Source organism: Crocodylus siamensis, chromosome 13 (genome assembly GCF_052110815.1).
Source record: "Crocodylus siamensis isolate JL-2025a chromosome 13, ASM5211081v1, whole genome shotgun sequence".
In the NCBI taxonomy this organism is placed as follows: Eukaryota; Metazoa; Chordata; order Crocodylia; family Crocodylidae; genus Crocodylus; species Crocodylus siamensis.
Window position 1 is genome coordinate 25,391,562 of NC_143407.1, and position 12,424 is coordinate 25,403,985.

Below are 12,424 nucleotides of genomic sequence, written 5' to 3' on the forward strand. Positions count from 1 at the left end.
GGCAAAATCTTGGGCATAAGGAGACTACGGTCCAATTCCAAGCAGTGCCTCAGAAATCCTGTGGGATCTGGGTGACTTCTTTTACCCTCCGACTATTTTTCTCGTGCAAAACCCCCCCCAAAAACCAGGCTGTTGTCGCAAGAGAGAAAAACAGGAATATTTTAAAAGGATCCTGAAAGCCAAAGCATCATTGTGGCCAAAAATGTGGGCTGGTGGGTTCCAAAAATAATTGCTGTATTTTTCCCCTCACTGGAGGAATGGTGTAGAAAAACAAGTGTAGGTTATGTGACCGTTTGCTCTGAGAAACACAAAAAAGCGCCAGCAGACCATGCATCTCTAATAGCGATTAACCCTGAAAAAAAAAAAAAAAGGCAAAACCTGATCTATGACTCCATGGGCTGGAGTTTGCTTCTGAAAAAATGTGTGCCCGAATTGCAAGTAAAGGAAGGCGAGCGCTTTGAGACCAACTCTTGGATGCTGTGTGCGGGTATGCGAGTTTGTGTGGCACATGTATACCATCTTCTCCCAAGTGAGCTCAGTACAACCACCCCTCCACCCAGCACAGGGGACCCACCGCTGATTCTTTCCCCAGCTATTGTCCGTTGCGATTTGCTTTCAGACAGGAAAGCTCTGCTCGCCGATTTTTCAGTGTCAGCGTCCACCGCCAGGCTTCACTGACCCACTTAGTGCTTAAAAAATGAATGGGTTCCACAGCCTGAAAGGATTCAGGATTTTGTTTATGGTAATTAGGGTGCACAAACTGCAAAATTCAGCACATTTCCCACCTCCTGACACAACTTTCTCTAAATCTTACGTATCTTGGGCGAGGGCTCTGCTTCCAGATTGCTGCATCGGTGAAAGAAAGAGCCTGGGTTAGCGGGTGGGAAAAGGAACACCACCACAGACCTATCTATTCAGGATACCAGGGGGCAGGGAGAGAAAGAGGGGAGCATGGGCACATTTTTCTCAAAAAGGGAAGAAACACAGAGAGGGAATGAACTTCATACCGTTTCACTCCAACACTTTAAATTCTATCAGTTTCTATTTCAGGATGAAATAGATCACCGTAAGAGGAATTCATCTTTATAAAACCTATGCAAACCATATTTCATTGGACTGACACCATGGGAGGCAGTATTTCAAAAGAAGCCTAGAATATTAGCTTAGGCTCGCTTAGAGGCTAATATTTAGACTAAATTCTTGGAGTAGGGTTTTTCTTAAAGCAGCTTTGTGGCTATTAACTTGTGCAGGTCAATCTTATTTAGGCTTAAAGCAGTATCAGGCGTATGAGCGTTAGAGAGATGATGCGATTATTTCCTCAGAACAAAACTTTAAGAAAACGCTTCTACCTTCCCTCCTCCAAAGTGGATGTTACAACCCTTACAAGACAAGATCCAGAAGGGAAAGCACCGTGATCTGCACTACATTTTAAATCACACTGTGGCCCGAGGTCAGAGATGCTGAGCACACCTACAGTTCGTAATGAAGTCAATAGTGGCTGCTGGTATTCAGCTGCTCCGGCATTTAGCATCCTGGATTCAAGTTCTGAGCTCAGTAAGCTCCATCCAACTTGTACAGTGGCTGGCATGCACTTCTATCTGTGTGCAAATGTCTACCTGCTTTGCAGCTAAGACTTACAAGGTGAGGTCTTTAATAGACAAGATGGAGCCCACGGTGCATCAGTGCAGCCTATGTGTTGTAACATGCTGGCCTGTTTCGCCGTGACTCCAGAGGTGACTTATTCAGTGAAGCTACAGGAATCTCGTTTGTACAGGCTGTGGTATCCTTTGGAATGGAAAGTACTTGAGAAATGCTATTTATCACAGGCGTGGCACAAGCTACTTTAAAAGCATTCACATACATATGATAGCCCATGTGAAGCAGGTCGATGCCATTGTCCCTACTCCACAGAAAGCAGTCAAGTTAGAGAGGTGCCCAAGGACAGCCCAAGAAGTCACCGGCACTGCGGCACAGTCAAGTCAGGAACTCGGGCTCCATGTCTGCAATGGTGGGGACACTCTCTCCCCCCGCCATAAGGTCAATGCCACAGATAATTGGACCAAGAGTTCAAGGCAGAACTGTTTAGCTACTTCGCATATCTAACCTGAAATCAAAACACAGCTTCCAGACCCTACCGGAGCCAAAGCCCACAAAGGATGGTTGGGGCACCATTATCCTAGGGCTGCAAACAACAGGTACAACATCCCTGTGCCTGCTTCCCTAATAACACAGCCACTGACTCACAGTGATCACCCTTGCAAGAGCCATCTGATGCTACCTCGGAGCTGAAAATCCATCTAGCACGGCTCTCTGTATTTCTGAAGTCAAAGGCTTTCCATTAATTAAACTTATTCTAGCACTAGCGTAAGCAGAGCCTGCTATGCTAGAGGGGTGGCACTGGGAAAGTTAGGCCAGCTCTCAGTCACGCGGAAGGGAAAGGCAGACTCTGGACCAGGGCTGATGGGAAATAGCCAAAAGAGACCCGTCACTGCAGGGAAAGGCAGCAAGACTGCAGAAGTCGACAGAGAAAAAAAAACTTGCCGCTGCTGCATCATGAGCCCAAGCGTTCTTCGCACTGCAAGCAAAATGGGTGTGCTGGCTTTTGGGGCGCACACCAGTGGGGGCTGCTTCAGAGGTAGAGCATATGGGCAGGGTGTATCTAGGGCAGGGGTGGGCAAAATACTGCTCGCGGGCTGGATCCGGCCAGCCAGTTGATTGCATCTAGCCGGTGCTCCAGATGGGGCTGAGTCCCACATGCACCTGCCTGGTACCCGCCAACAGCACCTCCCCAGCCCTGGCCCGTGAACGGCTTCCTGGCAGGGTTGCTGCAGCAGCCGCCCAGGTACTGCTCAGCTCCCCTCACCCTCCAGTGGCTCCCTCTCCTCCTCCTCCTGCCCCACTCTGGACAGCAGGTCGCACACGGAAGCGGTAGCAGGCATAGGGACACAAGCACCATCTGCCCAGCCAGGCCAAGGGGGGCAGCTGCAGCCAGGCGGCTCCTGCCCCAGCACGTGGGGCTCGAGCTCCAGCTCCCAGTCTCCTTCTTCCCACTTAGCTGCTTGTAGGTAGCTCACGCTGGGCAGGCAGAGTGGGTGGGAGGCAGCCAGGAGCTGCAGCTGGAGCCCTGCAGACTAGTGCAGGAGCTACCTGGCTGCAGTTTCACCTCTGCCTGCCTGGGCATGCGATGCTATTACGGAATCACCTCTATATACACTACTCAAAAAAAGGTAAATATGGACAAAAATCATTTTCTGAAATAAAATTAAAATATGTTAATTCCAGTAGATGTTTGATTTTTTTAAAAATATGATTTGGGGTTTGTTTGTTTGTTTGTTTGTTTTTTTTAAACCTACAATTAGTTAAAATGACGTCTTCCGAAGGTTTTTTTATGTGCGCGTCCCTCAACAGCTCACCAAAACTTGTTAGGCGTCCTACCAGCTGAAATAATTTTCCACCTCTGATGTAGGGTGATGTGCCCCTGTCATGCCCTCCCTTGCATCCTCCATCAGTGGTTTAGAAATGCCGGAGGACACATCCCTGACTGTTCCATTTAACAGCTATTAATGGATCTATCATCCATGATCCGCCATCCATGAATTTGTCTAGGTCTATAGAGATGCTTTAAAATGTGTTTAGAGCGCTGCCAGACTTCTCTCTACCAAAGCAAGTAAGTAGGATCACCATTTTTCCATCCGTCTGGCTTTCACCATTCAAAACCCATCTAAATACTCAGAGGATCATTCCACCATTTCTGTTCTAAATATTGGAAAGGCCCATATATTCATAGGAGAGGACAGATCAGCAGCTAGCTGCGGTATCCATCCAGCCATCTATCTTCAGCTTTGAATAAGTCTGGAAAGAGCAGAGACTTAATGCATTTAAAAGGAGGAAATCATGGCTAGTCAAGCGCTCCAGGAAGAGATGTCTTGGCCTTCTTACCCAGCGTTGTGAAATAAAAATAGATATCAGCACACACCCATCTACTGGAGGAAACAGCAAAAATATGGATTATTTATATACCGCTTCTTTAAATAGGAACAAGCAGAGAAACTGGGCCAAAAGGCTTCTTGCAGAAGGTCACAGACATAACGAATCATCTTTGCAAGCAATTAAGCTTTGCAAGCCTGCTGTGCGGCAGGCTAGTTTAATCACAGTTGTACAGATAGGATAAACCATGCAAGAGTGAGGCTGAGAGAGTCTCCTGGCCAAGGTGACACGAGAAAGTAAGGAATCCATATGCACGTTCGCCACCCTAAGCTGTTACTGCTAGTCTCACAAAACACACGTGCCACAGGAGAAACACCGTTTTTTCAAATGAGTGGGCATTTCTGAGAAGTCACCAGTCAAACGCTGGTACGGCTTCTTTGCATTTATACTGTGGCTAAATCCATCATTTGAAAACACACACATACACAATTGAATCAGGTCAATGAAAACCTCTTGAGTGAGAAAATATGTACATAGGAGAGAGAAAGAAAACACGTTCTGCTAAGAACCGGCAGACACTCCCAGTGGCCAGAACGTGGTGAACCGGGAAAAGATTTCATGATTATAAAGGTCAGAAGGCAAATTAAACAAGTGTCCGAGACAGAAACAGCTGGCCACAGAGCAATACAAAGTCAAGGGACAGCTATTTATAATTACCATGTTTTAGCTTATTCATCTATTAACTTGCTCTCCCTTGTGTTTTCCGGCTTAGAAAAGGGGCTGCCATAAGACCTGCATGAATTATGCTCTGTGCTTGAACGTGCAGGCCCAGCTTCTTGTCCATTGTATGCAAGCAGACTCAAAACCTTTCTTCTTATTAATTGTGCTTTGAGTGGTGAGTAACAAGAACCTGGCGGTTCTGACCCCGGGGTCATCCAGATACCACAATGCATAAACAGGCTCGGTAACTAGGTGCAGCGACTTCACTTGGGGAGTGCTTACTTATTCGGCCCGGTCAAAATTTCTTCAGTTTCAAGTTTAGGTCTTTTGAACTTTTATGGTCCAAACTGAGACTAGACCTAACGGTGCTGGGCACTGTGCAAACACATACAGTAAGTCTGTGGGGCTGCTGTTCTCTCTCTTGTAGGTCAAGGCATAAAAAGAGAGGGTGAAATTAAAGGCCGTTACTCCCATTTTACAGATGCTCAAATGAGGCACAGAGCAGACCAAGTATCTTCCCCAAAATCAAATAGGGAGCCTTATGGCAGAAGTAGGTAGTCCAAGTCCAGGGCCTGGGCCACAAGAGCATCTTTCTTTTCTAGATCTAGACCAGATCAGTAATGACCTAAGGCCAAATACTGATCATTGACCTACGTTTTCTTGGTTTGGTGGTCTCTGTCAATTGTCCAGGAAAAAGAAGCCCACAGCAGAAGGGCTATTTTCAAGTGAGCTTTAATTTATATCCTTCACAGCAGGAAGATTCACCCCCTCCTTCACCCTATTTGCTTTAATGCTCTTTCCCTCTTTCTTCACAGTCACAACTCACATCTGCTGTTTCAGCAGGGGAGGATCACACACAGCAGCCATCAACCAGGCACAAATGCTGTGGGAGCGCATGCTCGCCTTGGAACTGGTGGGGACAGAAGGGTTTAAGTGGCCCGTCCAAAGCCAGAGGTGGCCCGTCCAAAGCCAGAGGTGGCCCGTCCAAAGCCAGAATGAGAGTTGACAGAACCCAGGTCTCTCAACGCTCATTCTGGCGTGAGCTCTGCTGATTAAAAAAGCTGCCAATCATCACTACTGCACGCAAGCTTAACAGCCAGCCCATAAAATGACTTGCATCCATCCCACTGGTGATGGAAATCAACCTGGTACAACTAAGCAGCTCCTGGGTGCGTGGTCCTTGCAGACACGATGCAGGCGAAACAAACCTTGACGCAGGCCTGGGAGAATCAGGCGGCCTCCCAGGGCCCGAAAATGGTAATTTTTCCCCATTGTCCAATTATTATCATCATTATCTCTGGCGGTGTGGGGGCCTGATACTCAAAGCTTGCCCAGGGCCACCAGGCATCTAGGTATGGTGCTGAGTATCAACAGCCTTCTCAAGACACATGTATATAGCAGTTGCTCTCCCTTTATAGATCCCAGCATCTATGCTGTTATTTCCAGGGGCCACGTTTCCCTTGCCCCCCATGGTATACCACATGCCCGTGCCCCCCACCACTACACTGCCCCCCTGCCCCCAATGCACCACATGTCCCTGGCCTTATCCTTGGACGTTAGTTCCTTGTTGAACAAAATGGCTACATATCCTCTCTCTCGGTCAGGTTCAAAGCAGGGGAAATCAGAGAGATATTAGGGGCTGAAGAGGAACTAAGAGATACCACTGCGTGAAAAAACACCCAGTAAAACTATTGCATGCTTCCTCCTCTGCATACCTGCCTCTAGTTACACCGGCACCATCATTTACCACCACTCTTTTCTTAGGCTTCAGCAGTCAGGAGGAGGAAGTTGCAATTCAGTTCTTCATTTCACACTGTGCTGTGCAATTAGGGAGACACTGAAACGGGAGGCTAAATGGATGGCTTTTCATTCAAAGCTACCCAAGCAGAACTATCACTGAGCCTAGCAGTGGACTCCCAAGTGAAAAAAGGATGAATAGAAACGGGATAGAGACTGCTGAGGGGACCGGTACTAGGAAATGGAGAAATAAACTGGATATGCTGTACAAAACCCGCAGCACAGATGTGCCATTTGAGGAAAGTGCAGCCTCCCCTGCCATCTCATTTGGATGGCATCTGCAGGACAAAAATGCAACATCAGCAGTTCATTCCCAGGACGTGTTCAGCAGGACTTCAAAAAGCACCGCTACCTCTAGATGCTCCATTGTTTGCTTTTCTCTTGTGAAAGCTAAAACCCTTCAACAACACCAGCAAAGCTGGAGGGGCTGGAGAGACCACACGCTACGGGCTCAGCTGTGGGAGTTCAGTGCAGAGGACAAAGCAGCGGAGAACCAAGTTTTTGTCCGCGCCTGAGAGATGCAAAGGGAGGGATCTCTACCAGCCCTCAGGAAGCTTTCAAGCAAATCCTGGCAAGAAAAGCAGAGCCGAGCAACAGCGTATATTCCCAGGCATGGTTTAGGGAGTAGGAGCTCATGCTCTTCCATGCCCTGACTTATGCAGTAGGTCAAGGTTGTCCAACTCCTAAGCAGACAGGGGCTGCCCACGCTGTGCGCCACGTTCCCTTTGCCCACCACGATACACCACGTGCCCATGCCCGCCCACCACTACACTGCACCACATGCCCCCAGCCTTACTCTCAGCTCCCTGTGCTGCCACACTACCCTGCCCCTGGGATGGGGGTAGGGAAAGGCAGCCCAGAGACTCCATCTGCAGCTGGAAGCCCCTACAGAAGGTGATAAATCCTGAGGATTTTCCACTCAGCCACCTGTTTTCATACTTTTTTGTTATGCCAGGTCAACAGCAACTGGGCACAGACTTTTCGGTGCTATTAGCTGAATGCAAACATTTTGTCCCCACCACTCCCCGCTCCAAAAAACCCCAACAACCTAAAGGAAAACCAAGAAACAGCCACTGGAACAAATAAGACTGAATGGTGATATAACCCCTACCTCGCTGCCCTGGAATTAAAGCAAAGAACCAGGCTGAAGCTGATTCCCTCCATTACAACGACTGCTTAAGGAGGCTGGGGCTTTGAGCTGCCGTCATCTTCCGGTGCGAAGAAATAATGACCTCTTTACTTGTCTGTGTTGCTTCCTAATCCCAGGCAAACCGGCTCAGAGAGGCCTTTTTTGTCAGAACAGTTAATAATAAAAATGACAGCAGGTTATGGGGTGCTAACAACTGTGGCAACCGATAAAAAACCCTCATTCCAAAGCAGAGCTGCAACTGCCAGTGGTTTTCCAACCTAAGCTTTTTTTTCCTAACCGCTCTCGGTGATACAGCAGAGGATGCGCTAGGGGCACTGGTTAATCCCCCTTCCTGTCCTGCCCACTAAGCCGCGCAGGGCAACGTTTGCCCTCTGATCCGCGGAGAAGAACGGCAGGTAGCTGTTGCTGTGGATCCTGCCTTTTGCAGGATTACTTCTGTACCCGGGGAGAACAAAACATGACATCATCTCCACGGGAAGAGCTTTTGACAACGCTGCTCACACTGTTAACCTCCGCGCTGGATGCAGGCACTCCCGGGGCTAAATAAATGGAGACAACTGGCAAGAGGCCTATTTTAGGCTGAGGTTACTAAGACTCCCTTACATCTCTGAAAGGAAGGACAATTAGTTTCTCTCTCAAAAACTCCCCAAATCCTTGACCCGGTTGCCTACAATCTTTTGGTTTTGTTTTATCCTCATAAGGCAGCACCCTTGTGCCTCTCTGAGCCCTTTCGTGCCGTCAAGGGCCAGGACTAAGCAAAGAAAAACAGATCTCTTCCGCCAGCTTGGCTTCACAGCCGTTTGAGGTAGGTGCTCCATCCTCCATCCCGGGAGTGTCAAAGGCACAAAGGGGAATTGGGTGCTAAGGAAGGGGGTCCAGATGAGATGGTGGATCAAGAAGCTGCTGTGGTTTTGTTGATCCTTGAATAATGGAAACATCTCAGGATAAAGGAGAGTGTCTTTAGACACGAACCTAGAACGTACCAGGGCGCGAGCAACTGGATGCAAACGCTAAGTTTTAGTGCAAGGTACCTAAGCTGCCAGCTGTCTTTGAGACTGTTGCCCCCGAGGCTTTTAAGTACCCGGCCACCAGTCCCCAGGTGCACTAGGCAGCACTACTCTGGAAAAGCTCCTTTTTCTCCTTTCCAAGACAACACAGAGGATGAGTGCTCTCATGCTAGGATCGGAGAGGCTCCGCTTCGTCAGACTGAATGGCCGAACAGCGCAATAATTACCTGCAGCTCCATCTTATGCCCTTCAGTTCCAGATGGTGCAATGCTTTTGATGTCACAGCGTCTGGATGAGGCTGAGGCTGAAGAGAACAGCCTGGCTGAATGTCAATTCAGACAGGACGGAGGTAATATTAATGAGCCAAGGGAAGGACCCCGAGGGGAAGGCAAAAGAAACTTGGATGCAGGCCTCTCCCCATCCAACAAGTGTTGGGTGGAGAGATCTTGGCATTCTTTGCTGCTCCTGGGATTATAAGGGCCATCTGTAGCCAAAAACCACTTTTTTTTCCTCCCTACTTACATCTGATTACCAGTTCCCAGGAATTTGCCTACAGCCTGTTTTTGTGACTTGTCATTATGCTACAGTCCTAAATTGCATGCTCACATAATAGTCTTCCACAGGACCCTGCTTCATTGACTGAAATGAAGGAGGTGGGGGGAGACCGTGCTCGCTTTGCAAGCCACTGCAGCATGGTTAAGTGAACAAGGCCCACATGGAGGATCTGGGGTCTGTTCCTCACTTGCTATTCACTTGCTCTGTGACTGTACCTAGTTTTTCCCCACCTGTTCTTCTTGCCCACCAGACACCATTTGCTGGAGGTGGAGTTTGTTTCCTACTGCACGAGGCACCCAATCTCTGCTCTGAACCTCTAAGCTGCCGCTCTGACACAAATACTTCCAGCACTAATTGAAACTGCATGTGTAGACAGCAGAGTATTCATAGGTAACGTGCTCCGAATCTGCAACAAGGAACGGCTGTTCCTTGAATGTCTTGCCTGCTTATCGTGGAAAAGAACAGTAGCACGTGACCTTCCATAGCATCTTAACACATCTTTCACATTTCAAAAGAGCAAATACTTGTTGTTACAAGTCAGACTGCTTTTAGGGGAAGCTCTGCCTCAGGACTCCCCAAGAAGGCGGCTTCTTTAGTCTCCCTCTCCTGGCAGACACCACCCTGCCCCCAGCTCCCCATTGCCCACAAAGCCAGCCCTGATGAGGCTTCACAAGGGGCCAGCTTCTGGCTTCAAACCCCTGGCGTCTCCAGCGATCTGCACTCTCCCCAGAACGCCCTTCTTTTATTATCCCAACCTTGTTTAGACTCAAGGCACTCCTCAGAAAATGCCAGCTCTTAGTTTACACTCTTTTTCGTTTTTGACTACAAATATATATATATATAAAAAAATACTACTACTACTAGAGCAATTCTTTTGTTGCAAAGACCTCAGAAAGACCACAGCAGGTCAGAGTGGCTTTAACACTATGATGGATTTCTGGCTGAAATCTCTGGGTTTATCTTGTGAATCACGGCGGCACGCAAACTTCACGTGGAGCCCCACGGCATGTTTGAAAACAACTCAAGGCACCCCAAGGTGCTGGGGCAGGTAAGGCTGAGGATCACTGGGTTAGCTCTTTGGAAAGGGGGGCAGGGGTGTTTTCTTTTTCAAAGGAGGGGGCAGAGTGCTGACGTCCCAAATAGCCCAGCAGACCGCTCAGCTCCCAACAAACAGTCTTTATTGTGCCACTGCTGTTCCCTCGGCCCGCCCTTGGACTCCCATCTGTCCTCCCTTGGACTACTCCTCCTCTCTGCTCTGTCCTCCCTGACATTGCTCTCTTTTCCTTGCTCTCACAGAGCCTCACTCTTTCCCCCCCACAAGCACAATCAACCACACTGGCCACAAAGCCATCACAAAATTATAGTATTAACCCTGTTAATACTGGGTTACTCACCCATTCAGACGAAAAATAATGTTCTGGGGAACCAATCAGAGAGGAGTCTGTGGCCAGGCCTGGACTCCATCTCTCCCTGGGGTGAAAAGGCCATCTAGAAGTCCTACCTACGCAACTATTTACAGCAAAGCCTATTCAGGCTGAGCCCTCCCATAGTGTTGCCCACAAGAACGCAGGCCACAACTTGCAGAAGAGCCCATGTAGCCTCTTTGGTCACAGCGGCAAATACAAATGATCACAAATATTCCAGGATCAGCTAATGAAATTATATAAACCAATAACCCAGAACAGATTTATATTCCGAACAACTGTGATCTGTTTGCGGCACTTCCTGAGAAAGGGGCAAGCATCAGCCCCTGAAATGATCTGCTGCAAATTATGAAGCCTTTTAATTATTAATAACTACAGCCGGTTTTAAATTTCCTTTATGTGCTTTGCGATTATGAATATTGTTATTGTGGGAATGGTGGTTGCGACTCCGTGGCTGACACTCTGCGAAGAATAAACCCTTCTTTTTCACACTGAAATGCATGAATTTTGCCTCCAGTTTTGCTAAATGTTTAGACTATAATTCCAGCCCCAAACAGCAGCATTTGAGCCAAAAATAACAGGAGCCCAGCACTTCCTCATTCCATTACCTAAATTACACTGCTACCAACAAAAAGTTCCCCATATGATACGCTATTACAAACTGCTTCCACAAGGGCAAACCATTGACTCCATTAGCAATCGTTCAACACCCCACACTCACGACACTGGCTGCTCACAGAGTCAACTCAGTGGTCTTCACGGCTGCTCACAGAGTCAACCCAACAACGTTGCACTGATTGAGTTTTCTGAGCAATTCAAGAACAGCCGGTTCTGCCCCCAGCCAGCTGGCGGCAGGGCACGGAGGTAGCGCCGGGTATAGGCTGGGAGCCGGTAGCAAGGATTAGGCAAGGTGCTCGCTAGCGATTTTTCAGTTTTTTATAGTAAGTGGTGGATCTAAAACAGCTATTTTCAAGCACTTCTTTTAATGCAGGGGAAGAAGGAAGATCAAGACCTCAAGGAGATCTGATGATGAACCAGCCTGAAATTAAGCCTGATTTCATTTCCAGAAATCAAACACGAGAGTGTGTGGTTGGTTTGGGGTTTGGCTTCGCTTAACACTGCTCTTTCAAAAGCAAAAACAAAATCTTTCTGAAACTCTGGATCAAAACGTATTCCCGTCCTGCCCGTGAACCACTTTTTACAGCAACGACAGGCTGCTTGCACGATCAAAGTGCCTTTTGTAACTGTGCTTCTTGCATCGACAAAAGGGACCGTTTCACAAACACTCCAGCTTAAAAGTCTGATCAGGACAATGACAAACGGTGCACGTGCCTCCCTCCGCCCTAGCCTGGAGGGGGAAGTGGCGTGCATTGCGACTTACCTAGAAAGCCCTCTTCATCCACAATGATCGTATAGTCTTCCGGTGTTTCTGTGAGGCTGAAGAACTTGCACCTGCAAAGGAGGGCAGGACAGGAGCTTTGTTAGCTGTAGCCTGAGCATAGTCTCTCTGTGCATTCAAATGATATCCACAGTCCGCCCCATTCCCTTTTCAGAGAGGCTACACAGCTCAGTGTTAAGGTGCTGCCCTGGGCATCCACGGACCTGGATTCTGTTCTCGGCTCCGCCACTTATCAGTTGTGCGACCCACACCCCCTGCCTTCTGCCTTTCCACCAGGGAGCTACTCATTTCTCTATTAATTTTACAAATCTTTTGTATTATCATAGCAGCCGGGATCCAGTCAGGGGCTGGAACGCTACTGCGCTTCCCACATACAGAAAACACACATTTGCTCATTGATTCAACTATGCAAACTCCCCTGTCAACCCTTCAAAAGGCCCGTGTT

The 12,424-nt window shown here is 48.2% G+C and overlaps 1 protein-coding gene across 2 annotated transcripts in view; it reads right to left on the reverse strand.

The window, feature by feature from the left end:
* The window catches only part of CASTOR2 (cytosolic arginine sensor for mTORC1 subunit 2), a 166,749-nt gene that overhangs the window by 66,352 nt on the left and 87,973 nt on the right, over positions 1 to 12,424 (reverse strand). For both annotated transcript variants that reach the window (XM_090025168.1, XM_090025169.1), the window contains exon 2: positions 11,962 to 12,032. In XM_090025168.1, coding sequence (XP_089881294.1) covers positions 11,962 to 12,032 — 71 coding nt within the window. The remainder of the gene's footprint in view (positions 1 to 11,961; positions 12,033 to 12,424) is intronic.